A 27,864-nucleotide genomic window follows, 5' to 3' on the forward strand; every position below is an offset into this window, starting at 1 on the left:
TGTATAAGCTTAATTGCATTAATAATAAGATGTGTTCTCGTTTAGTGTTTACTGGTATACAAAAAAGAAGAATGTGAGAAAGCAAAAGAGAAAGAATACATTTTTCAAACTAAAAAAGCAATAATACATAAGAAGAAAAGAAGGATCTGTGTTCTTGCTCAATATATATGATTAGACAGTGACACTGCGGAGTACAACAGTCTCAACAGTGAGTCCAGGACCGAAACCAAATAGCACACCCCAGTCAAGGCCTTCGCCGGTTGTGCCAAGTCCATTTTCTATTGATTTCTTCCGCATTTGATCCAAGATGAATAGCACACATGCACTTGACATGTTACCATACTCGCTGAGCACATGCCTAGTAGCTTCCATTTTTTCAGGCTTCAAGCCTAACTTAGCCTCCACTTGGTCCAAAATTGCGGGTCCACCAGGGTGTGCAATCCAGAAGATAGAATTGTAATCGGAGATTCCCAAGGGTTGGAAGGCTTCAACCAAGGCCTTCTCAATATTCTTGGAGATGAGTCCAGGAACATCCTTGAGGAGATGGAAAGTGAGACCAACTTCGCGAAGGTGTCCATCAATAGCCCCTTCACTGTCTGGAAGGATTGTCTGGGCAGTCCAGACAAGCTGAAACAAAGGCTTTTCAACTGGTAAGGGGTCTGATCCAACAATGACAGCGGCTGCACCATCTCCAAACAAGGCTTGACCCACAAGGCTATCAAGATGGGTGTCAGTTGGGCCGCGGAATGTGACTGCGGTGATCTCAGAACAAACGACAAGCACGCGAGCACCCTTGTTGTTTTCAGCGAGGTCTTTGGCCAAACGAAGCACCGTGCCACCGGCAAAGCAGCCTTGTTGGTACATCATGTAACGCTTGACGGAGGGACGAAGGCCTAATAGTTTAGTGAGCTGATAATCAGCACCAGGCATGTCGACACCACTAGTGGTGCAAAAGATGAGATGGGTAATCTTGGACTTGGGTTGACCCCATTCCTTGATTGCCTTAGTTGCAGCCTCTTTTCCCAACTTTGGTACCTCCATAACCACCATGTCTTGCCTTGCATCCAACGAAGGTGCCATATATGCACAAACACTGGGATTCTCCTTCAGGATCTCTTCGTTTAAGTACATGTATCGCTTCTTAATCATCGACTTATCACCTGAAATAATAAATTAAATTTCATTGATATCATTAATGAAATCAAAGGTATATGTTGGAAATAAGCAACATGCATATTATATAATGAAATGAAGATAGGATAAAAGAGAGAGATATCTTACACATGCGTTTGAATTTTTCTTTGAGCTCGGTCATGTGCTCGCTGTTGGTGATGCGGAAATAATAGTCAGGATAGGTACTCTGATCCACGCAGTTGGGAGGAGTGGCGGTGCCAATAGCCATGACAGTGGCAGGGCCTTCTGCACGTTGTGCCTGACGGATCTCTTCAACACTCACCATTGTAATAATTAATTTTGTGAATGAACTAATGAAGCTATAGCTTGCAGCAAATTAAAGAATGAAAGTAATTAAGGAGTAGCTAGGCACGAAAGAAAAGGGTATGAGGGTGGGAATGAATGTGGCAAAGTGGCTCAGATATATATATACATGCATAATTGAAAAGGGTGGGTAGGTAGATGCGCGCATGCTTCCTCTGGACTACGCTTTTTTTTCTTTCAAATATATGGTGTATGTACCGCATGTCTAAGTAGACTGTTGACTCTCCCAACACACCAACCCATTCTTTTCCCCCAATAATCAGCAAATTTTTTTTTTGTTCTCCATAGTCCATACTTCTTTACAATTGCTTCTCCTAATTTTGGAATTACTTTTTTATTTCTGGTTAGAGTTTTTGGAAAAATAATTACTTACTGTTATGTGTGTTGATGTGAATGAAAGGGACTCATATCCCTGGTAAGAAATTAGTTTTGATCAGTTTCAAGTGTATCAAAAAGAAATGTCACGAGAGATTTACTTGTTTTAATATTGTGCGTAAATGATTAGTTTAAGTTCATTTATCGCCCAGAAAAATAATTCGAAAAAATAATTGTTTTAAATAAAACTCAGACTCATTAGTCATTACTTAATAACTATTCAACTAATACCTTAAGATATTGGGTATCTTGTTTAAAAAATAGATAGAAGATGTCCAAAATTAAAATATAATAAAGAACTTATTAATTATTATGATAATTTTAAGTAAAACAAAATTATTTTTTTTTTCTTATGAATTTTTTATTGATAATTTAAAGTAATGTTATTAACTTTTAGAATTATATTCACATATATATCATCTATATGTGTAATTTAATAAATGAAATTTATTAATCTTTATTTAATAAATGCTATTATTTTTTGAATTTGGATGTCTCTTGTTTTTTATAATCAAGATTAATTTGGATTAAATTTATACAATACTAGTTTATGATAATGAGTCCATGATTTTAATTAAAGATATTATCCAATCAATTGTTTTATAGTAGTACATGATGATCAAATTCTAATAATATTTATTCCTAATTAGTTACATGACAGATTGATTCTTGGACATATACATTTATTCCTAATAGTTTAGGAACATCATTTAAAAAAATATAAGTTAAGAGAACAATTGAAAAAAAATAATTTAGGAACTTAATTAAAAATTTGTCAAATAATGCATTTGCTAATAATATAACCTTATTCTCTCAACCAAATAGTAAATGAGAAAAAATTATTTACTAATAATATTAACACAATATATTATAATATAATGCGGAGTCGTGAATTTTAAACAATTTAAAAAAAAGGTGAAATTGTGCTTAATTTCACTACACTAAACTAAATATAAAAAAAGTTGAGAATGTATTAAATTATTCATTTTTCATTTAAAAAATAGTAAAAAAAACACGACTTATAAAAAATTGTAACAAAAATTAATATTCATTTAATGATAAACAGACTATTGCATATAATACTCCCTCCTTCCTAAAACAAATGGTCTTTCTATTTTTTTTCAAAACAATAATCTTTTTAGCTTTTTAAACTATTTTTTAAATACTATTCTTAAGCATAATTAAAAAGATCAATTAACACATGCAATTAAAAGAGACATTTATCATAAAAAAAATAGTCGATGAATAGTAAAATTTATTGTTATTGATGGCTAATGGGATAATTAGCTTATAACAAAATGAGTTAATAAATTGAGAATATTTTATTTAAAATTTATATCAATTAAATGTTTGTGAATTAGTGGGTCACAGGTTTAAAATATCATTGTCTTAGAAGTGAGGCAGTAATATAATTGTAAGAAAATTGCATGTCTATGTCATATAATTATTGTCTATACACAATTTAACTTAATTTTGAAAATACAATAATAAGTTGGAAAAGCTTAAAGTAGAGCCCACCCATCATTAATACAGCTCAGCTCCCCCTCCACCACCTCACACATAGATTACATATATACACTTGCTCTTGTCCTTGCTTTTATTACCTTGGACCTATATACCACGTTTATATTCACAAGTTTAATAAAACTTGTTGAAACTTGTGAATGGTGCCACACCACGCAGACTTGTTGAAATTCACAAGTTTATAAAAATACCAAAATTATCTCTACACTTTTTCCGCATTTGTGATGAATGTGTGTGAGGATAGTCCGTAAATCGTACAAATCAAGTTGATCCGTAAGGTTGATACGGATCAATATGATCCGTAAACCTTTTACGAAACAATACGGATTAAGTTGATCCATAAGACTCTTATAGATCAACTTAAATGATTTACGGATCAAAGATATTTTTGTCATTTCATCTTAAGTGTTGGGTGCACAGATAATAATACTGGATGCAACTAGCATTTTATTAAAATACCAAATCATGATTATGCATTCTCACATGGGCCGCCAGCACCATTCACAAGTTTCAACAAAAAAACATATAATTATAATAAATGAATGGAGGGGCACGGAAAGGATGAATCAAGCCAAGTCTGCGTGTTTTTCCTTTTCTACCCCTAAGCGAACACCATAATACCCGACGTACCACTGCACGAACTTTCTGAGACCAGCGGCGAGATCCGTGGTGGGCTTGTACCCCAAGTCCCTCCACGCCAAGCTCACGTTAGCATGCGTGAACGGAACGTCGCCGTTTCGAGGCATTTTGATCACGTGCTTCTTCGCCTTTACCCCGAGCAACGTCTCCAACACGGAAACAAGTTTACCCACCGGCACCGGCGATGTGTTACCGAGATTGTAAACTCTCAGCTGCGCGGGGCCGCGCTTCTTCCCTACGACGCCGCCGGTGCTCTTCTCCGCCGTGTCGAGGGCACCGAGGCAGCCCTTGACGACGTCGTCGATGTAAGTGAAGTCACGCGCGACTTCTCTCTCGTCATGCGTCTGGTACACGTCAATGGGCTTTCTCTGGAGAATGGACTTAGTGAAGAAAAAGTAAGCCATGTCGGGCCTTCCCCAGGGCCCATAAACAGTGAAGAAGCGCAATCCGGTGAGGGAGAGTCCATAGATATGATTATAGGTGTGCGCGATTGCTTCGCCTGCTTTTTTAGTTGCCGCGTAGAGGCTCGCAGGCTGGTCCGTACGGTGGAGTTCGGAGAATGGGCTTTCGTCATTGAGCCCATAGACGGAACTCGAGGAGGCCCAAACGATGGCGGGCTGGGGGTTAGCGTTTTTGGAAGCTTCTAGAAGAGTTACGAATCCGGCGATGTTGGATGCCACGTAGGAGTGGGGGTTCTGCATGGCGTAGCGGACGCCCGCTTGTGCTGCGAGGTGGAGGACGTGGGAGAACGAAACGACGTCGAAGATCTTGGCGAGCAACGGGGCGTCGTTTAGGTCGGCTTCGATGATGAGGATTTGGTGTTTGGCGAGGAGGTGCTGGCGTGCGCGTTTTAGGGAGGGGTCGTAGTAGGAGTTGAAGTTGTCGAGCCCGAGGACGCCGTCGCCGCGCTTCTTCAGGGAGAGGGAGCAGTGGGAGCCAACGAAGCCCGCCGCGCCGGTGACCAGCACCGACATGCCGTGGGGGCGGCGGGGAGGGCGGAGTGGCGGACCTGATTCTCCCATGCGGGGCCGTGGAAGGCGGAGGAGAGGAGGAGGTGGTGGGTGGAGAGGGTGTAGAGGAGGAGGAGGAGGATGAAGGATGTCTTAAGGAGTTTGAAGCTGTTGAGTCTGCGGAGGTAGCTGTTGTAACGCATCAGCTTTATGGTTTTGCTGGTGTCCGGTGAAGATGCCATGGTTTTTAATGCTACTTTGTTAGGAACAAGAACAACATGAGATATCAGCTGCTGCGAGGCTATGATAAGGAAAAAGGGGCTCTCGAAAACGTGTCTGAGAAGATTCATATAAAGGGATACAAGAGAGAGGGAGGGAGAGCTAGAGATTTGTATTGGTTGGACTTTGGAGACCACATTCTTTTTCTCAATTCTTCTCACTACCACACACACACACATGCATGGCCAATTAACTTAACTTCAGACATATCACCAATAAATATACAAATTAACTAACAAAAAATATATTTGTCCCTAGTCCCCGCCGACAAAACAGAACTCAAATCATGCAGCGTTAAACTTTTAATTACAATAGCTGGTTTCTACTTAGGTTGCAGACAAATAGATTGTTTTCAAAAGACTGAGCAAGTTACGTGATATACTTTGGCGCAACTCACTGCTAAAAATACATGATTTTAAGACATGTGTTTAACAACGATGGTCCAAAAATCATCATCATTTTAAACGCGGTAATAATTTTGTAATTATTACCAACATTTCAAATATGATTCTCGCGAAATCGACTTTAAATGTGGATAATTTTAACTTTGAAATGTTGGCGCTCGTTCCTCTCCTCTGGCTCGTTGTCTTCTTCATGTTCTCCTTCTCCCTCTCTCCTCTGTCGAATGTCATCTAGGTCTTCAACGGGAGAGAGAGAGAAACAAAGACAAAGAGTGATTTAAACATCTCTTTCCTCTGTCTCCGCCTCCTCTAACAAAGTTAACTCTGCCATCCAGATCGCCATGACCCGCTTATTTCCGAGGGCACAAGGCCCAACCCATGGACGATGCCTATTACCTGAAGCCACAAAAGCCATGGCTCACCTCCCATAATTTATATTTTCATGTCAGTTTTCCTTTCAAGTTCAAGTTAGAATCTTTTGTTCACCCAGTGAGCCATGGATGACACTGAGTTGGACGTTGCGTTCGGGTTCTCGTCTGAGTTTTCCTACGAGTTCGACTCGATAGGAACTTAACTAGTTCATTCCGGTTCAACCGGGACTAAGAGTAGCGACGATGAAGACTTCTTCACCGAGTTGACTCGCCGGTCGAGTCACACCTCACTCAATGAAACAAGGAAGAAACAACAACTCCTTACCGTTCCCATATGCAACAATGACAAAGTTGAGGTAATGATAACCAAAAAAACACATTGTTTTCTTCCTTTCTTAAATCTTTTGTTTCAGGGAAGCTAACTTAGTATTTTTTTTTTTTTTTAGAGTCAGAAGATGATGGCTTGTGGTTTGGCTGGGTCATCTTAGTCTATTTTTTTTTTAAAAGACATTTTAAGACTCGAACAACTTTCTTACAAAGTAGATTTTTATGATGATTTTTGAAAAAATAATCTTAGTATTTATATATTTTAAAAAAATGTATATTTTAAGACGGTTATTTTTCAAAAAATTTCATTAAAAAAAACATCCTAAAATGATTTTCAAATAAAAATTATTTTAAAATTCTCAATTTTTTAAATATATTTTAAATAAATATATTCTAATGATTCTTTTTTAAGACAATTTTTAAGTTAAAATTATCTTAAGATAGTTATTTATTTAAAAATCATTTTAAAATTATATTTTTCTAAAATAATTTTTTTAAAAATCATTGTAGAAATTCTTAAATTTTGACGACATTAACTTCAAAGATAATTTAAAATTGTCATTAAAGAAAACTATCAGTTAAATATGTCTTTTTCCGTAGTGACTTATGCATAGATTCTTTATAAAAAAAAAAATTGTTACATATATATAGCTAGGCGTGAATTTCTTAAATTTTACAAACATATCTACTGATCTAGTGAATACATTTAAATTTATGGCGGTGATAAATAAACAGCTTTTTTTAGTATAAAATAGCAATTTTAATAGTAGTAAACATTTGAAAGATAGTTACTAAAAAACTTACACGCATAATACATGGATATGTTGAATTAAACAGCTATATGGTAAAACTAAATTTATACAGTTATATAAAAGGAATGAAAAAAATACATAGATTACCATAAACCTGAAAAGAATAAAATAAAATTACAGTACCTCATAATTTTGGGATTGAATATTAAAAATTTCCTTATTGCAAAAAAAAAAAAAAAACATCATACAGGAATTGGAATGGATATTTGTCACTTTCTTCTTTATGGAAATTATTTTATTCCAATTCAAGTTTTGGCAGGAGTTTCCGGTACGTATTAAATATTGCGACAGAAATCATGACAGATAAATGAGTGTATTTTAATTTAGATGTCGGAATAAATTATTAAAATGATTTACTTTAATTTAATTTTTGAAAATGAAATGAAATATCTCGATATTTGTGTAACAGACTAACAGTAGAAATTATTTTTAGTTAGTAATGAATAAAAAACGAAATATTATAAATGATATGTATATTTTTTTGGTGAATATATATATATATATATATATATATATATATATATATATATATATATAGCTTAATTAAAAGTTAGCTTTTGACATAATTTTCATAGAAATATTGTTAAAATTAAGTAAATCTCTCAAGAAACTTGATACATCATCAACTTTTTCATCTAGACAGTTCTAGGTTCAAAATAAAGCTTCTCTTATCCGGAAAGCCGAAGGACATCTATTCTATTCTGATCCATTAGTAGATATTTCCAAATAGAAAGAATAATAATAATAAACACAACTCTCTGTTTTGAAGCATTATTCATAAGTCAAAACGAAATTATAATAATATACTATTCTTTGAAACATTTTATTTTAATATTTCAAATGCTTAAACACGACTCTCTGTTTTGTAATTGGCAAAACTACAGATATAGAGTTGTAGACAAAGGAAGATACGTATAGAACACTAAGAAAGAGAGTCCTTGATAAGGAAGGAAGAAAAAAAAAGATAATAATACCAACAATAATTAACATAAATGATAATTGTGTATTTTTCTTAATTAACTAATCTATGGTTCAAATTTTTATTAATTATTGAATATGAAATAAATTATATTAAAAAAATATTTATCTTGTATATACTCAAGGTTTTCTAATAAAATTTATCATTTTTTTATGAAGACAACTTCATATTAATATCATAATTAAAAAAAGATAATGATAATTAAGAGACTTATGAGACACCTATTGTCATTGTAATTAATATCATTAATTTTAATTAAATTAGTTTTAGTAACTTGTCGGGTGAAAAAAACTGAGGATTATATTATTCATAGATCATAATTACACCTATCATGCATAAAGGAAGTGCATGCAACCGGGAAGGGGATGATGCAAAAGTGGGGCTTCAATAATGGACCCAACCATGTGGTGTATATATATAGTGTCATTTTCTAATAGTCGAAGATCCCGGGAAGGGAAATGCGCAAGAAGTTCCCTATCCCATTGGCATAGGTTGCCTTTACAAAAGAAGATTGTGGTTGTTGATATGTCCCTCTTTTGTTAGAATTATTATAAATTTATAATTGAGATATACAGTAGATTATAGGAGTAATGTAAGTGTTCAACTAGATGAGATGAATTACGATTTATTTTAAAAAAAAAACAGAGAGATGCCAATAGCCGTTTTATTTTTTGAGACATAAGTTTATAAATGAATATGGAAATAAGAAAATACAGAAATAAATTTATTTTTCATTTGATGATACTGTTCATGAGTATGGGTTTTAGGTATCCTTTGTGCCTATGATTTATATATGTTTTATTTTGCTGATAATAAAAAACAACCTTTTTCCTGTTTTGATAAAAAAAAAAAAAACCAACGCGTCATTTTGGTATGGCTTAGCCAAAGTTTATATATGTCGGGATATCCAGCATTTTCTTGCTATAAAGTTGGTTGAATTTAGTGAAATTAGAATATGTGATTTTGCAGCATGCTAGCTAGAGCAAGTTATTAATATAATTCACACATAAACATTTTCTCCCCTTAATAAAGGTCCGATCTACAATAAACTATAGATTTAAATCCTTTATAAATGAACTCTTTAAAGAATAATAAACTATAGATTTGAATCTTTTATAAATGAACTCTTTAAAGAATAATTGTGAATTCGACCTGATCGAGGTATTGAATTAATAGTTTAATCGATGAGTTACTAATTGATTCGGTTTGACTTGTTATATATTGAAAATTTAAAATTATATATGTATGTATTATATATAAGTATATAATTAATATTATTTGAGTAAGAAAAGTTCATTCATACCCAAAAATCTAAAATAACAATTAATACTAATAAGAGTTCAAAATGATTTTTTTTATAAAATCAATGAGATCTGTTCAACCGGGATCCAATACCTAATCGGATAGATCATTCTAAGTCAATTGCATAATTAATTCAATAGTGAAACCAATCCAATTAAAATATTAGATCATGATCAGACCAGCTCAATTGATCGAATTGAATCAGGTTTCACTACTATACTTTAAAGATATGCAAAATTAACTAATCAGACCAAATCAAGTTTCACAACTATACTTTAAAGATATGCAAAACTAATAGATTTTGAAACTTCACTTGACTGCTTTAATTGGTAGAGGAGATTAATTTGGTCCTGGGAGGTATGTGTGGTTAAAGACAAGGTGATTCTCATGATTCCCATTATCTGTCCCACCCATGTGATTTGTGCCGAGAAATTATATTTATAAAATAAAATTATACAACTTCTATTTACAAATAAGAGAGAAACAGGAAGAGATTTATTTGCTGATAATAAAAAAACAACCTTTTTCCTGTTTTGATAAAAAAAAAAAAAAACCAACGCGTCATTTTGGTATGGCTTAGCCAAAGTTTATATATGTCGGGATATCCAGCATTTTCTTGCTATAAAGTTGGTTGAATTTAGTGAAATTAGAATATGTGATTTTGCAGCATGCTAGCTAGAGCAAGTTATTAATATAATTCACACATAAACATTTTCTCCCCTTAATAAAGGTCCGATCTACAATAAACTATAGATTTAAATCCTTTATAAATGAACTCTTTAAAGAATAATAAACTATAGATTTGAATCTTTTATAAATGAACTCTTTAAAGAATAATTGTGAATTCGACCTGATCGAGGTATTGAATTAATAGTTTAATCGATGAGTTACTAATTGATTCGGTTTGACTTGTTATATATTGAAAATTTAAAATTATATATGTATGTATTATATATAAGTATATAATTAATATTATTTGAGTAAGAAAAGTTCATTCATACCCAAAAATCTAAAATAACAATTAATACTAATAAGAGTTCAAAATGATTTTTTTTATAAAATCAATGAGATCTGTTCAACCGGGATCCAATACCTAATCGGATAGATCATTCTAAGTCAATTGCATAATTAATTCAATAGTGAAACCAATCCAATTAAAATATTAGATCATGATCAGACCAGCTCAATTGATCGAATTGAATCAGGTTTCACTACTATACTTTAAAGATATGCAAAATTAACTAATCAGACCAAATCAAGTTTCACAACTATACTTTAAAGATATGCAAAACTAATAGATTTTGAAACTTCACTTGACTGCTTTAATTGGTAGAGGAGATTAATTTGGTCCTGGGAGGTATGTGTGGTTAAAGACAAGGTGATTCTCATGATTCCCATTATCTGTCCCACCCATGTGATTTGTGCCGAGAAATTATATTTATAAAATAAAATTATACAACTTCTATTTACAAATAAGAGAGAAACAGGAAGAGAAGAGGAGGAAAATGGCATAAGTATGTGATACGAAAAAAAAAAAAAGCGTTGTATAAGATGTATAAATTTATTGTATGAATGCAATTTTTCATTGGGACTTTCGTACTATTCAGCTATAGATGATCGAGCTAAGATTTGGAAAACAACATATATACGCCACTTTAGGAAAAACAGTCTAAACTAACATGTCTGAAAATGAATAATTTTCAAGAATTTTTTTTAAGACTCTCATGAAATTGACAAAAAAAATATTATTTTAAAATAAATTAAACTAACATGCAAATAAAATTGAAAAGATGGAAAAGACAGAGCACAACTTTAGGACTACTTATTGTTGGAATAGGAGAATTTGATGTAATGTAAAGTCTTAAATTAATTGGGCACTGGGCACAACTTGCGTACAATTTAAGTATTTTCAATAATCAAATTTTGCTTATAAAAAAAAGTAAGACTATCCACGAGCACATAGCCAGGCATTAAAAACAGTAGTTTACCACCTCAAGCTTTGAGAAGAGAACACAGGGATTCGCCTAATGCATGAACATATTGATATTAATGTCAAGCATTTCGTTCTTCGAGATAACGATCCTGAGAACTTGAATAAATTACAGCCCAAAAATCAACCAAATTAGTGCGATCCATTTTGTTCTTTAATTAATCATCCACTGTGGCAATATGATCCACAATTAGTGGGGTAAAGTTTATACACAAGTCAAATCAAAATAAGAAAATTTTAAGTTTATGCAAAACATTGGATATTATTCCTCAAAATATATTAAAATGAATGACATATATGTGGCATTTTCGTTGTGAAGAATAACATTTCCTCCACTGACACCTCATGTATAGGTTGCAGCCAGCATGCATGCAATGAGATATATATGGATGAAAGCAACAAGTACGTGTCTGAGTTGAACTTGAACTAAGGTGGTTATTTTCTCGTCATGCATGCACAAGTAAAACAGAAAATCGCACGTAATGTTGTATTAATCAATAAATACGTTACAAGTGTGGGGTTGGTTAGGTTACTTTCTAATTTTGCATATAACCATTATTGGCATCGCTTTTGTCAAAAGCTAGGGCTAGCAAGGAATAAAGATATGGTAGTTGCTCGGTGGAGCCATATATGAGAATTGTCTTTACTACCCATTTGAAAAGAAGACATGGTTCTCCTCACAACTACGTCGTCCTCTTCATAGACATCTCTATATATAATATAATTAATATATTCCAAACGACATATATGCACATGCCTTTCTTTCAGTGCAACAAATTAAGTCATACTTTTTGGCATTTCACCATCCAATGGCCAATGGGGTTTAGTCCTACCGAGAACCCACACACTGTATATGTATGTTCTGCTTGACATCCTGTTTGATTAATTCTCTCTGGAGCAAAATTTCTGCAGGGAATACTTTATTGGAAATAATGATACTTGCTTAATAGTATTTTATATGTTTGATTGTTGTAGCAAAATTTATTTCCAACTATAATGTCAAAATAATTGTATATCCTTGTCTTTATAGGGCGTGATATTTACAGTTAAGAGAGTGTGTTTAGGATTTCGAGGGAAATTAAAGGAAAAAGGAAGGGCAAGAAGATGAAGAATAAAACCGGAATATAATCAATTAGCTTAGAAAAAAAATAAGTGTTAATTGAATTAAAATGATTAACAATAATATTTTTTTAAAAAGAGACTAACAATTAATAAATTATTAGCCTAGGTTGTATGTTAAATGGGCAAAGCCGAAAACTACGGCTCTTACATACCCACCTCGCAAAAGCTGACAATCATCTGTAAAGATGGATAGGTATATACAATTTAATTAAGAAAAAAAAAAACAAGAAAAAACGCAAGATGATGTTGATTGATATGCTAAATTTTATTAGGAATTAATTTAATTGGACTTTTTTATTATTTATTTATTCCTATAATATAAATTAGAATAGACAACTTAGAGAGTGATATTCTTTTTTTTTCATTCTCTTAATTAGATATTCTCAATATTTTGTTTATTCTCTTCTCTAAATGTGCATTCCACACACTGCCCCTACAATTTGTTAAGAAAATCTCTCAGTTGTCTCAAATTATCTTCCTCTTATCCTTATTTGTATATTCTATATTTTTTTTATTTTCTACCCTTTTAATCTAACACTTTTTTATCTTTATGTCTTGATTAAATTTCAATAGCCTGTTTTTCACGGATTTGCCAATGGTTATTTATTGTGAATTTAAAATATAATTTACATGTTTAAAGGTATTTATTTATTATAAATTTTAATTATATAATAAATTTAAAAGAAACACTTATCCTAAGCAACACACAAATTAAAATGCTTGTTAAATACTAAGTCTAATGGGATTAACAAATTCTTTCTAACAAATATATTAGTACTAACTTAGTGTTGTTAAATATACCATAATATAATTTTACATTTTGGATTGACTATTTCATAAGATAAAAAAGTTGTGCAGGAAATAACTGGAAGTGTATGAAGCAATAGCCCTAATTTGGACTGACTGGCCTAAGAGGGATCAAAGCCCAATTCTTAGAAAAACAAATATCAAGTCTAAGGCTAGGATAAGCCCCTAAAAGCAGAAAAGAAATAGCAACAATAGACCAAAAACTGGGCCACACCTTAATCTGCCAGCAGAAAGGAGAGACCAGGCTTCTACCATCTTGTCATATGTTCATATATTTGTTGCACAATCCTCGCACTCATTAGTCACACATGTTGATACTTGTGGTTAGTGTCCTTAACTCTTAAAGATACTTGGATAAATGTGGAATATGGATATTTTGTATTATAGCATCTTGAAGAGTATATTCTTCTTTTGTTCTTAACTCACTCTAGTAGTAAGCGGACTTTATAATGTCCCACTACATTTGGAAATCTCATTAAATTTTTTTAGTTTAATTTTTATATATATTACTGTACAAATTTACACTATTTAAAAATTTAGAATGAGTCTCACATGCTATTAACATCTTTATACTTTTATTTATAATTATTTTTTATTTGGATGTAACAACTTATTTGTATTCTAATTTTGAAATAATAAATATAAAAATATATATATTATTTCAACATTTTTAATCAAATATATATATATATATATATATATATATATATATATATATTGTTTTTGGAGGGTTCCAATCACGCTATTAGTGAGTTTAATATCAAATAAAATAGAAGGAAGAAAATATTTAATTAATATGCTAATGTGCACTTCCTTTTTCAGAAGGCAGAATCAAAATCTAGCAATTTTTATTTATTTTTACCGCGTAGGGGTTTTATAAATAAATAAACGCATGGTTTTAGAAAATTGGTCTTTAAATTAAGTGGAGGTTTTCATCCAAGTAGTGGCCTTTTGGAAGCATAAATATGACTATGGCCGGCAACTATTTTAATTGCGAATCTCATCACAGCATTATATATACTTATTGAGTTATAGTCTTCTTGCAATAATGCTTTCTTTTGTCTTGCTTGTTAGCTAAATTGATAATCACATTAAACTGCCACACTTTCAATAATTACACGAGGCCGTTTCTGAAGAGTATTTGATGTTAACCTTCAAGTCCCAATCTGATTATTAAGGATAACATACACCTTCAACTTATCTGTTTTATTCACTTGTCTCATGTCTCTTTCCCTTTTATATATACATATCAAAAGATAACATAGTACTCAAATTTCTTTTCCCTTTTAACACTAGTAACTTTTTTTAATTTTTTATATTGAAGTATTGTTTTTTAACTAAAATTTAAAGAAAGACATATAGGAAGGGACACGAGTGATTTACCTTTTTCACAGTTTATTTGTTATAAAATTTGTTAAATTATACAATATGTTATTTTTATCTTTGGCATAAGTTTTAAAAAATATTTCTAATATTGTTGAACTACAGTAAAATACATTTTTATATTTAGCTCTAAGGAAAGGAAAAATATGTTAATTTTCTATAAAACAAATTTAGAAATTATCTTATAATCCAATTTTTAACTTCTATTTCTATTTCCACTTATGTAATCATTTGAATTTTAAAATATTACATTCCAGTCGAACATATCTTTAAATTTAATTAATCAAATATATATATATATATATATATATATATATATATATATATATATATTGTTTTTGGAGGGTTTCCAATCACGCTATTAGTGAGTTTAATATCAAATAAAATAGAAGGAAAGAAAATATTTAATTAATATGCTAATGTGCACTTCCTTTTTCAGAAGGCAGAATCAAAATCTAGCAATTTTTATTTATTTTTACCGCGTAGGGGTTTTATAAATAAATAAACGCATGGTTTTAGAAAATTGGTCTTTAAATTAAGTGGAGGTTTTCATCCAAGTAGTGGCCTTTTGGAAGCATAAATATGACTATGGCCGGCAACTATTTTAATTGCGAATCTCATCACAGCATTATATATACTTATTGAGTTATAGTCTTCTTGCAATAATGCTTTCTTTTGTCTTGCTTGTTAGCTAAATTGATAATCACATTAAACTGCCACACTTTCAATAATTACACGAGGCCGTTTCTGAAGAGTATTTGATGTTAACCTTCAAGTCCCAATCTGATTATTAAGGATAACATACACCTTCAACTTATCTGTTTTATTCACTTGTCTCATGTCTCTTTCCCTTTTATATATACATATCAAAAGATAACATAGTACTCAAATTTCTTTTCCCTTTTAACACTAGTAACTTTTTTTAATTTTTTATATTGAAGTATTGTTTTTTAACTAAAATTTAAAGAAAGACATATAGGAAGGGACACGAGTGATTTACCTTTTTCACAGTTTATTTGTTATAAAATTTGTTAAATTATACAATATGTTATTTTTATCTTTGGCATAAGTTTTAAAAAATATTTCTAATATTGTTGAACTACAGTAAAATACATTTTTATATTTAGCTCTAAGGAAAGGAAAAATATGTTAATTTTCTATAAAACAAATTTAGAAATTATCTTATAATCCAATTTTTAACTTCTATTTCTATTTCCACTTATGTAATCATTTGAATTTTAAAATATTACATTCCAGTCGAACATATCTTTAAATTTAACTTATATTATTTCTATAAAAAAAATGTAACTTCTATTCCCTCATTCCTCGCCCTAATAAATTAGCTTGGTTGAATTATTTTAGCACTTAAGCGTAATAAATAAACACTGCATTTGTTAGTTTTCACAAACCCGCAATAGACCAAAAATGAAATATCCTTATGGGGTCCAACCAGAGTTTATTTATAGAGTTCGATAAACTTGCATTATCATTCTAAATAAAAATTATATTGCGAGCTAATAAAAAATATTTAGTATAATTAATAACTCAATTTTTATCAAACACTACTTTAAATAAGGGTTGATTTAATAATTTACAGATTATTATTATTGTCATTAATATTTTAATAAAAGTCTATCATTAATATTAAACTATTTATTTTAATAATTAAATTATTTATACTGTCGTTTTATTTTATAAAATAAATATTTGATCTTAAAAATGATAAAAGTTCAAAATTAACAGAAATTAAAAACAGTAGCTAACTAAAAGTATATTTAAAAAAAATAAAAAATATATAAAAATCACATAAACATGTTCTTTTATTTTATTTTACAGCTAATTGTATAACTAATTTTATTAAATATTTCTACTTAAATTAACTATTTTTTTACTTAAAGCTAACTTGTCAATTTTTTCCCAAATATATCCAGTATCTTAAAACAAACATCACCTAAAAATATCCATTTCTTCAATCCTCGCCCTAATTAATTAGCTCGAAACACACTCACACGGATTAAATAAGCACTGCATTTGTTATTTTTCGCAAACCCGCAATAGTCCAAAAGTGATATTTGGGTATTTCTTTTTGGGGTCCAACCAGAGTTTATATAAAACCACCTTGTTAATATTATATTTGGCAATTATTAGCTGTCACGTTGGTGATTTCTCCTATGTGCTTAATTTGAGAGAGTGTGATTCTGTATAATACTACTATTTTTAAGTCTAATATAATATTATAAATTCTACTATTGGTAAAAACAAAAAAGATTAATACCATGTAAAAGAAATTATGTAAATAAAACCTTAGGTAGCTCTGAAGTAAAAAATTAAAAAAGTATTAAAACCACTTAGTGAAATGAATCTGATATGGCAAGAAAGTACATTAAATATAATTTTAACCTAAGGAGCAAAGGTGCAGTCACTTTATGTTTTACAAGGACTGTTACCCTATAAAACCAAAGGTTGTGTTTCTGTTACATTCAAAACAAGGAAAAAGCAAAGGAGGGCTTCCTAGATAGGCAAAGCAATGAGGCCACCAAGTCCTTCCATCCACTTTCTGCTCCAAATTCTTCTAGTCTGTCTATTGCACAGACCCAGCTTTGCAGTGAAAAAGGTGAGGCATTGCAATTTGCAACCTTGAAAAAGATAAATAATCCTTGTGGTCTAGTCTAATCCCTGCAGTGCACCATTTTAATTGTAGTCATATGTGGTGTACTTGGGAGCCCACTCACACGGCCCAGAATTATCCTCAGTTGACTTCAATCAAGTGACACAGTCCCACCATGACTTTCTGGGATCTTTCTTAGGAAGGTATGAACAAAAAATGCAATTATAATTTATAACATCTCAAGTGGTACAATTTTTTACCTTGCTTTGATTTGAGCTTGCTTCTTTGTAGTTCTAATACAGCCAAAGACTCCATCTTTTACTCGTACACAAGGCACATCAATGGTTTTGCTGCAACTTTGGACGAAGAAGTAGCTGTTGAGATAGCTAGTAAGAACTAAGAACCTTATCCTCTGCTTAGTTCCTCTGTTTTCTATTCTCTGTGTTTCCTTTATCTCATTGTGTACCTACCCTTTTCTCCAAATTGCTTTTAGAGCACCCCAAAGTGTTGTCAGTGTTCGAGAACCGTGGGAGAAAGCTACACACCACTCGATCATGGGATTTCATGGAGCTAGAGCATAATGGGGTGATCCAATCCAGCTCAATCTGGAAGAAAGCTAGATTTGGTGAGGGTGTCATCATAGGAAACCTGGATACAGGTACGTTTTACTGATTTGTGTTTAAAAACTCTTGTTATTCTTTTCAAAGTGGTCAGCAACACCTTGGAATTAATGGGGTTTGATTATTATTATTATGATAATGGTTTGATCTAGATCGTTGACTTATATACGCATGTGGAACACACACAAAATTATCTTATCGTATCTCTATCCCCCCCACCAACCTGTTTCCAGAGTTTGATCATTTTAAAAAATTGATTTCAAAACATTAGTTTATTATTAATTTAAATCTTGTGGGTTGTTAGACTAGTTCTTTTCTACACCCTAAGTATGAAGGTTCATGAACCATCTTAAAGAAATAGACTAATTGCATTAATCTCGTGTGATTAGTTATAACTACACTTGCATCAGTAATTATACTCAAACCATAATTAACACCAAAATAAAATGAATCAACATGGTGTAATGGTGTAATACGATTGATAAATAATTTTGTTTATTAAGCATATAATTAAAAGTTTGATTTTTTATCCGTGTGTATAGAAAAAGATATGTTGAAAGAGATCAATTATTTACATGAATTTGAATATTTTCAAGGATTAATTATTGACTTTTTCGGCTGAAAGGTATTCTGTTTCAAAAAATAAATTAACACCAAAATCGAAAAACGTGAATGTAATTACTGCTAAAGAAATTGGAAAACTTTTTGTGGTTAGAATAGAATGTAGAAAATGTTTGGTGATAAATGATGGAGTGGCCGACTTTCAGTTGTTTTATCACAAACGGACCACCTTTACAAATGCAATATGGGCAATTAGGCATCTTATCATTTGTCTGTTATATACATTAGAATTTTGTTACGATTCTTGGTTTATAGATCATTACATTTAAATAATTAAAAACTTACAAATATGTCATAAAATTTAGTATATACATTTATTTGGAGGCATAAGTTTGGTAATAAATCATAGTTGGATTGGGACAAAGCAATATATTATGACTTGTGTTCATTACGATAGGACTAAAATAAAAAGGGTGAGCTTATTCTGTGAGGTGGGGCTAAGAATGGTGCCAAGGTGGGGATAGTCCAAGGAAGTGATGATAAAGTCACCAATAAGAAAATTGAAATGTGCATACATCAGCATCATTTTCAAAATGCTCCCCAAACTGTAGGCGTGAAAAGTGGGTGGGGGCAATGAGAACTAAAAACAGGACCATCATCATGCTGCTAGCTTTAAGCCAATTTGGATTTGGATGAGATTGAGGGAGAAGGGGTAGAAGTAGAATCTCCATTTTACAATATACTTATCTTATTGACATCGGATCCTATACTTAAATATAAATATCTAGTAGAAGTTCTTAAGTTCCTTAGAAATCTTTTTCTGATTTTTTAATTAAGATACTACAAAAATTAAAGATTGCTTCTTGTCAACTTCAGCTGAATAAATGGAGCTTAGTTTGAATATTCATACTACTGCAATCAGTCTCTTTCAGAAGGGAATTCTACAAAATTGGTCCTGCTACTAGCCTACTACTGAAACCACTCCTTACTACACTGATCCTAAAAACCTTCTAAATCCTGTGTCTTAGTGGCATTTGGAAACAACATTGCAAATTTAAAATAACCCTATGAATCAATAGAAATCAGAAACTTTCTATTTTATTAATGCAGAAAACATTAACTTCTGTACAATAAAATATAATCAATTCCATTTCTAACCTCTACAGAATTTTCCACTACAACAGGCCGAGTTTAAAATTATTGCCAAATAATGGTGTATCTCATGCACTAATAGAATCAGAATTTATTTTTAATTAAATTAATAGCAACTAATAATCTTACTTTTCACTTCAGAAAATAACTCTAAAGGCTAATATAACCGATTATTTTAATTAGTCAAGGACCGATTCATACATCTCATAAAATAACACCACCAATTCTAACCCTGGAGCCTATACTCTGGTCAGTGATATGAACATTTGCTTTTTTAATAATTTTGTCCTTATTTCTGTCAACTGAGATTTAGTTCTTTAAGCAATAAGGGAAGGAAGCGTGTTTTCTTATCAATTAACTAGGTTTAATTGATACTTATGATCCCTTTTGTATAATATTTTTTCTGACTCAGATAACTCACAACAAACAGAAAATTTTAAGCCAAAGTGGGCTAAGTTAATCGGCACAACTCTTTTACACAATTAATCCATAAATAAACCTGGTTTACATAGTTAAATTTATATTCAATCACAAAGAATCTTTCTACGAAGATGAAGTTGGACAAAAGATATTAGATGAAGAAACTTTATTTAATGGTGTGTTTGGTAGAGGGGGTAAGGAGAAACAACTCCACTTAATAAAACTTGTTTACCTTTTTCATCAAATTGACTTTTTCATTTAGTTCACTAAATGAAACAAGTCCCTGTCATTTGTTATTTTCCTCCCCAATTCAATGATATCAGCTTGATACCTGCTCTGTATCAAACAAGTTTTCAAGGTTCAGCCCTTTGGACATAGAAATTAACTCAAATGCATTCATTGCTGTTGACTGCTGTTCGTTCTTCTCCGTCACATGGTGCTCCTGAAAACACATGCAAAATCCTTTATGAGATAATATTCCAGAACTCACAGAAAATCAATATCAATATCATGTCTAATTATCTTCAACATACTTCAGAATCTTTAAAGACAGCTTCAATATCGTCGAGGTTGGTTTCCCCATTCTTCTGAAAAACTGGAAGCTTATAATCTTTTCTTAAACCATTCATCATCCAAATTCTAACCTTGAAGCCTGTACTCTGGTAAGTGATATGGAATATTTTTTATATTTTTTTTCTAACGCTGTCCATACTTTTGTGTCAACTAAGATTTCGTTCTTTAAGTAATCAAGGTAGGACGTATATTTTATTAGCTACCACGATTACTTGATACTAATTGAATTCTTCTGTATAATTTTTCTCACACACCCAGATAACTCATACACAACACTCTTTACACAATTAGCCCATAAGTAAACCTGGTTCGAGACAGTTCTATAGTTCAATTTATCATCAATCATAGAGAATCTTTCAATGAAGATAAAATTGGACAAAAGATATTCACTTTGCAACTTCATATATAGATAACTTGTGTGTAAGCTTAATTGAAAAAATAGTATAACAAGTTGTTATTTACTAGTATACAAACAGAAGCATTTGCAGGGCAGGGGAAAAAAAATCGAAACACAATACGTTTTTTCAAACCGGCCAGCCAAGAATACATATGAAAAAAGAAAGATTTGTTCTCTTGCTCAATATATATGATCAGAGAGTGACACTGCGGAGCACAACAGTCTCAACGGTGAGTCCAGGGCCGAAACCAAATAGCACACCCCAGTCAAGACCTTCACCGGTTGTGCCAAGTCCATTTTCTATTGATTTCTTCCTCATTTGATCCAAGATGAATAGCACGCATGCACTTGACATGTTACCATACTCGCTGAGCACATGTCTAGTAGCTTCCATTTTTTCAGGCTTCAGGCCTAACTTAGCCTCAACTTGGTCCAAAATTGCGGGTCCACCAGGGTGTGCAATCCAGAAGATAGAATTGTAATCGGAGATTCCCAAGGGTTGGAAGGCTTCAACCAAGGCCTTCTCAATATTCTTGGAGATGAGTCCAGGAACATCCTTGAGGAGATGGAAAGTGAGACCAACTTCGCGAAGGTGTCCATCAATAGCCCCTTCACTGTCTGGAAGGATTGTCTGGGCAGTCCAGACAAGCTGAAACAAAGGCTTTTCAACTGGTAAGGGGTCTGATCCAACAATGACAGCGGCTGCACCATCTCCAAACAAGGCTTGACCCACAAGGCTATCAAGATGGGTGTCAGTTGGGCCGCGAAATGTGACTGCGGTGATCTCAGAACAAACGACAAGCACGCGAGCACCCTTGTTGTTTTCAGCGAGGTCTTTGGCCAAACGAAGCACCGTGCCACCGGCAAAGCAGCCTTGTTGGTACATCATGTAACGCTTGACGGAGGGGCGAAGGCCTAATAGTTTAGTGAGCTGATAATCAGCACCAGGCATGTCGACACCACTAGTGGTGCAAAAGATGAGATGGGTAATCTTGGACTTGGGTTGACCCCATTCCTTGATTGCCTTAGTTGCAGCCTCTTTTCCCAACTTTGGTACCTCCACAACCACCATGTCTTGCCTTGCATCCAACGAAGGTGCCATGTAAGCACAAACACTCGGATTCTCTTTCAGGATCTCTTCGTTTAAGTACATGTATCGCTTCTTAATCATCGACTTATCACCTGATCGAAATAATAAATTAAATTTCATTAATATCACTAATCAAATCAAAGGAATATGTTGAAAATAAACAATATACATATTGTATAAAGAAATGAAGAAAGGAGAGAGATATATATCTTACACATGCGCTTGAATTTTTCTTTGAGCTCGGTCATGTGCTCGCTGTTGGTGATGCGGAAATAATAGTCAGGATAGGTACTCTGATCCACGCAGTTGGGAGGAGTGGCGGTGCCAATAGCCATGACAGTGGCAGGGCCTTCTGCACGTTGCGCCTTACGAATCTCTTCAACACTCACCATCCTAGCTGGTTAAGAAAAGAATGGAAGTGGGAAGTAGCAAGTAGGATAGAAAGGGTATGATATGATGATGGGGGTGGATGTTGGAAAGTGATTTGGAAAGGTGGATATATATAGATAGTTGATATTGGTAGGTAGGCTAAGGTACGTAGATGCTATGCATGCTTCCTCTGACTCGTGGCTGCGCTTTGTTTCAACTATGTGGTGCCCCGCATGGCTACGTAGACTGATGACTACTCTCTTATTTTAACAACCCAATATTTTTGGTTTTTTGTTTATTTTTTAATCAACACGTTTTCATTAGGAGAAGCCACGAAAGTGATGAATTGATGATTAGGAAAAGTCAATGGTGAAGGTCATAGAGGGAAAAAAAAAGGGGGGTGGCCTCCAGGGTGATCCTATGGAAGGACTGACCCACTCCATTATGCATTGCAATAAGATGGGGTCAGGTTTGAAATTTTTCTTATAGATAAACTAAACATTAGATTTAATTATATTTTTTATTCTAATTTTTTAATTTTTGACGAATTTTATCTTAATCTTTAAATTTTGGACATTTTATCTCAACTTTTAATAATCCTACAAATTTTATCCTTCATCACTTTACTAGTTACATAATTATATTTTTTTTATCCCTAACTTATTAGTTTTTGCCAAATTTTATTCCAACTTTAAATTTTTTTGACAAAATTTATCCTTAATTTTAATTTTTTTTGACAAATTTTACCCCAACTTTTGTGCTTATAAATAGATAAATAATAGAGGATAAAATTCACAAGTTTCTTAAAAATTGAAAATAAAATGTGTCAAATTAAAAAATTAGGGATAAAATTCACTAAAAATTAAAAAATTAAAAATAAAAAGTGCAATTAAGCCTATGTGTAACTACATACGGTGGAAAATCAAACATAGATTCTCTTGTTAAATAATTAGGTTTGTATTTAAAATGAAATAACAACAAAGTTTATTTTCTCAAGAAAACAAAAAATGTTCCTAAAATTTCCTATGTTGTTATTTTAGTATTTAAATTTAATTTAACTATATTATATTTTAATTTCGAAAGTATGTTATTATTGTCATTTACATCGCATGACCTTTGAAACTTTGGATTAAAATGAGTTACCTTTGGTCATTTTAGCACTTTCAAGACTAAATTAACAGCGTCTTACGCTTTTACTTTTACGAATTTGTTCACTTATCCGATTAATAAAGACAGATATAAAAATTAAAACCCAACCTAATTCCTGTTGAATTTAATTTAGTGAGATCGAGAAAACCTTTGGGAAACTTTAAGGATGATTGGGTCAGCATTTTCATCGAATGCAATTTGGGAAGCATCAGTGTTTGGAATGGGTTTATGTGTGACAGGTTCTGTGGATTTCACATCAACAATAATAATAAGCAATTTTTTTCTTCTCAAAATCAAATTTATTCAATTTTGGTATTCGGTGGTGGGAATACAAGGCGTTCAACTGGTGCTTCATTTGGTTTGCTGATAGCGATAGGTGGTTGCTTTTATTTTCTCGTGGTTATGTTCTATAATCGGATGGCTGAATTATTCGTAAATGTTTAGAGGCTCTGCCAAGTTCAGCAAGATAAAGCTATTTTTTTCGTAATTATGCAACATGTTGCTGGTAGATAGCTTTGATGCACAGCAAAATTGTATTCTGATATAACTTTCAGTAGGGGCACAACTTGTGCAGCTAAGCTGCTTTTAATAATATTTCTATCCTTTGCATCTCAAGAAAAAAAAAATTGTTCATTGGATTGGAGTCGATTTTAGTTTTGCCAGAAATAACTGAATCAATCCAAATCAAATTGAATTACTAAATACTATTAACATTAAAGCTACTTTGTTGATGATGTTGATACGATACACTCCCTTTTTATAATGTCAATGACTATATCCTTTCTCTGTCAACAAATGACTATGTCCTTTTATCCAAATCTATTTATTTGAGAATCATTTTAACGTGTTTTTAATCAAATTTGTAAGGTATATATATAATCATTATAATGGGATAGTCAACAGTCAACATAGTCATGCAGTGTACAATATAGTTGAGAGAAAACACAGAACACAGCCAATTCGTTAGAGGAAACATGCTCATCATCTACTCAGTACTCACCTACCCACTTCAAGTTCAACTGTCTATCTATTCATATATATATACCCACCCTTCCAAACCACTTTGCAACATCCATCCAAGCCTTTTCTTTCCTAGCTACTACACTTTCATTCTTTGCTTCAGAAAATTAACTAGCTAGGATGGTCAGTGTTGAAGAGATCCGTAATGCACAACGTGCAGAGGGCCCTGCCACTGTCATGGCTATTGGCACCGCAACTCCTCCAAACTGTGTCGATCAGAGTACCTATCCTGACTATTATTTCCGCATCACCAACAGCGAGCACATGACCGAGCTCAAAGAAAAATTCAAGCGCATGTGTAAGATATATATCTCTCTCCTTTCTTCATTTCTTTATACAATATGTATATTGCTTATTTTCAACATATTCCTTTGATTTGATTAGTGATATTAATGAAATTTAATTTATTATTTCGATCAGGTGATAAGTCAATGATTAAGAAGCGATACATGTACTTAAATGAAGAAATCCTGAAAGAGAATCCGAGTGTTTGTGCTTACATGGCACCTTCGTTGGATGCAAGGCAAGACATGGTGGTTGTGGAGGTACCAAAGTTGGGAAAAGAGGCTGCAACTAAGGCAATCAAGGAATGGGGTCAACCCAAGTCCAAGATTACCCATCTCATCTTTTGCACCACTAGTGGTGTCGACATGCCTGGTGCTGATTATCAGCTCACTAAACTATTAGGCCTTCGCCCCTCCGTCAAGCGTTACATGATGTACCAACAAGGCTGCTTTGCCGGTGGCACGGTGCTTCGTTTGGCCAAAGACCTCGCTGAAAACAACAAGGGTGCTCGCGTGCTTGTCGTTTGTTCTGAGATCACCGCAGTCACATTCCGCGGCCCAACTGACACCCATCTTGATAGCCTTGTGGGTCAAGCCTTGTTTGGAGATGGTGCAGCCGCTGTCATTGTTGGATCAGACCCCTTACCAGTTGAAAAGCCTTTGTTTCAGCTTGTCTGGACTGCCCAGACAATCCTTCCAGACAGTGAAGGGGCTATTGATGGACACCTTCGCGAAGTTGGTCTCACTTTCCATCTCCTCAAGGATGTTCCTGGACTCATCTCCAAGAATATTGAGAAGGCCTTGGTTGAAGCCTTCCAACCCTTGGGAATCTCCGATTACAATTCTATCTTCTGGATTGCACACCCTGGTGGACCCGCAATTTTGGACCAAGTTGAGGCTAAGTTAGGCTTGAAGCCTGAAAAAATGGAAGCTACTAGACATGTGCTCAGCGAGTATGGTAACATGTCAAGTGCATGTGTGCTATTCATCTTGGATCAAATGAGGAAGAAATCAATAGAAAATGGACTTGGCACAACCGGTGAAGGCCTTGACTGGGGTGTGCTATTTGGTTTCGGCCCTGGACTCACCGTTGAGACTGTTGTGCTCCGCAGTGTCACTGTCTAATCCATATATCTTGTGCAAGACCAAGTCCTTTTCTTTCTTATTCATTCTTTCATGTTGAGTTTGAAAAATGTATTCTTTCTCTTCCTTTTTTTCCCTGCTTCCCTCACATGCTTCTTTTTTTATATCAGTAAATAAGAACATGTTATATTACTATTAATGCAATTAAGTTTTCACAAAATTCATCTATATATTCAGTTGCAAAGTGAATATCTCTTGTCCAATTTCATCTTTATTGAAAGATTCTTTGTGACTTGCTATAAAAGTGACTGTAGAACTTTGCAGGTTTATGGCTTAATTGTGTAAAGAGAATAGTGCCAATTAACGTAGTCCACTTAGGCTTAATTTTTTTTTTTTTTTTTTGTGTTGATTGAGTTATCTAACTGTGAGTCTGTGAGAAAAACATTATAAAAAAGGGATTAATAAGTATCAAGTAAACCTAGTAGGTAAGAAATTGCACTTCCTACCTTGATTACTTAATGAACAAAATCTAAGTCGACAAAGTGGTTGGACTGCTCTTCGCATTATTTGCCTTACAAGAGTTAACTACTTAACCACAATAGATAACATTTATCCATGACTTCGTATTAACACTTTAAAATAAATGTTCCATACCACCTATGAGGTGTAGTATGGGCTCTAAGGTTAGAATTTATGTTTCAGTTGGTATCATGCTGCAGCTTATGGTGTGCATCAATATGTGAAATCTATTACTCAATTTGTTTCAGTTTGTATTACATTTTCATTGTGTGCTTTTGATTTAATATATGAAATATCATAACGCAGTTTATCACTTTAGGTAGTTTTTATCATATTCCAGTTTATCTTGTGCTTCTGGTTGAGTATCAGATTGCAGTTTTTATCAGATTGTAGTTTATGGTGTGCTTCTGATTCAATATGTAAAATTTGTGACACAATTTGTTTCAGTTTTTATCTTATTGTAATTTATGATTTGGTTCTATCTGTGTATCATTTAGGTTTTGTTGTTCGGGTGATGGTGTGCTGTGAAATTTATCACAATCTCATGGGGTGCCAATTTGGCTCTGCTGCTCTGGCCATTGTATACCAATATGATTCTAATCATGGTATGTTAGTTTGTTTCTGGTTATGGTGTGTCAATTTTTTTTTACGTCTGTACCAATTTGATTCTGTTTTAGGGGCCTTGGTTTATTGTGAAATCTGTCACAATTTAGGGACATTTGTTAGTTTGTTTCAGTCATGGAGTTTTGTGATGTATTAATACCAACCAATTTACTTATGTAATGAGCATTTTAAAACCGAATGACCATTTAAAACCTTGCACATAAAAGCATAATTTTGATATCTCATTAGCATTTATTTGTCATTAGCATAACCTGTCACAACCAAGTTGTAATTCTTATCACACCCTTAAAATCTGACAAACTATAAATATCTAGTAAACCTAGTAGCTAAGAAAATGCACTTCTATCTTGATTACTTAAAGAATTAAATCTCAGTTGGGACAAAAAGTATGGTCATCATTTCGGATTATTGATTTTACATCAGTTAACTATTTCACCACATATAACACGTGTGTGTAGGTATTAACACGTTTATGGGGGGATATCCATATCACCTACCAGGTATAGTATAGGCTCCAATGTTAGAATTAGTAGTTATTTTCTGATAAAAATGTTCCTTATCACCGACCTGTTTTAGTCATAAATTATAATATGTTTACAAATACAAACTATATATAATATGATAAAAACAATACTAT

The 27,864-nt window shown here is 32.9% G+C and overlaps 2 protein-coding genes, 2 long non-coding RNA genes and 2 pseudogenes across 6 annotated transcripts; 3 read left to right on the forward strand and 3 right to left on the reverse strand.

The window, feature by feature from the left end:
- Positions 1-22,643, reverse strand: CHS12 (chalcone synthase 12; annotated as a pseudogene).
- On the reverse strand, positions 3,827-5,534 carry LOC121175283 (UDP-glucuronate 4-epimerase 6-like; annotated as a pseudogene).
- LOC121175288 (uncharacterized) lies at positions 12,202-13,822 on the forward strand. Its single transcript, XR_005892540.1, has 2 exons — positions 12,202-12,301; positions 13,427-13,822. It is a non-coding gene; the product is annotated as an uncharacterized lncRNA (long non-coding RNA).
- On the reverse strand, positions 17,079-17,866 carry LOC121175287 (uncharacterized). The gene is made up of 2 exons (XR_005892539.1): positions 17,627-17,866; positions 17,079-17,434 (listed from the first exon to the last, which is right to left on the reverse strand). It is a non-coding gene; the product is annotated as an uncharacterized lncRNA (long non-coding RNA).
- Positions 17,232-27,400, forward strand: LOC121175286 (subtilisin-like protease SBT5.4). 3 transcript variants are annotated; one of them, XM_041018102.1, is made up of 5 exons: positions 17,232-17,372; positions 17,460-17,569; positions 17,658-17,755; positions 17,860-18,024; positions 27,101-27,400. In XM_041018102.1, the coding sequence occupies exons 1-5, from the start codon at positions 17,286-17,288 to the stop codon at positions 27,361-27,363; spliced, it is 723 nt and encodes a 240-aa protein (XP_040874036.1). In that variant the 5' UTR covers positions 17,232-17,285; the 3' UTR covers positions 27,364-27,400. The 3 variants fall into 3 exon arrangements, with proteins under 3 accessions (XP_040874036.1, XP_040874037.1, XP_040874038.1); XM_041018103.1 differs by lacking the exon at positions 27,101-27,400 and adding an exon at positions 24,565-24,701; XM_041018104.1 differs by lacking the exon at positions 27,101-27,400 and adding an exon at positions 19,424-20,619.
- Positions 24,624-26,284, forward strand: LOC121175285 (chalcone synthase 3). The gene is made up of 2 exons (XM_041018101.1): positions 24,624-25,015; positions 25,138-26,284. Exons 1-2 carry the CDS (start codon positions 24,838-24,840, stop codon positions 26,124-26,126), a joined length of 1,167 nt encoding a protein of 388 aa, XP_040874035.1. The 5' UTR covers positions 24,624-24,837; the 3' UTR covers positions 26,127-26,284.
- Positions 27,401-27,864: the final 464 nt, after the last annotated feature.

Source organism: Glycine max, chromosome 8, assembly GCF_000004515.6.
Source record: "Glycine max cultivar Williams 82 chromosome 8, Glycine_max_v4.0, whole genome shotgun sequence".
Classification (NCBI taxonomy): domain Eukaryota; kingdom Viridiplantae; phylum Streptophyta; class Magnoliopsida; order Fabales; family Fabaceae; genus Glycine; species Glycine max.

Coding starts and splice junctions, on each gene's coding strand:
- LOC121175286 (XM_041018102.1), top strand. CDS start 17,286: ATGAGGCCACCAAGTCCTTCCATCCACTTTCTGCTCCAAATTCTTCTA. Junction 17,373..17,459: donor CCAGCTTTGCAGTGAAAAAG/GTGAGGCATTGC, acceptor TTTTAATTGTAG/TCATATGTGGTGTACTTGGG. Junction 18,025..27,100: donor CATAGGAAACCTGGATACAG/GTACGTTTTACT, acceptor TGTATCATTTAG/GTTTTGTTGTTCGGGTGATG.
- LOC121175285 (XM_041018101.1), top strand. CDS start 24,838: ATGGTCAGTGTTGAAGAGATCCGTAATGCACAACGTGCAGAGGGCCCT. Junction 25,016..25,137: donor AGAAAAATTCAAGCGCATGT/GTAAGATATATA, acceptor TATTTCGATCAG/GTGATAAGTCAATGATTAAG.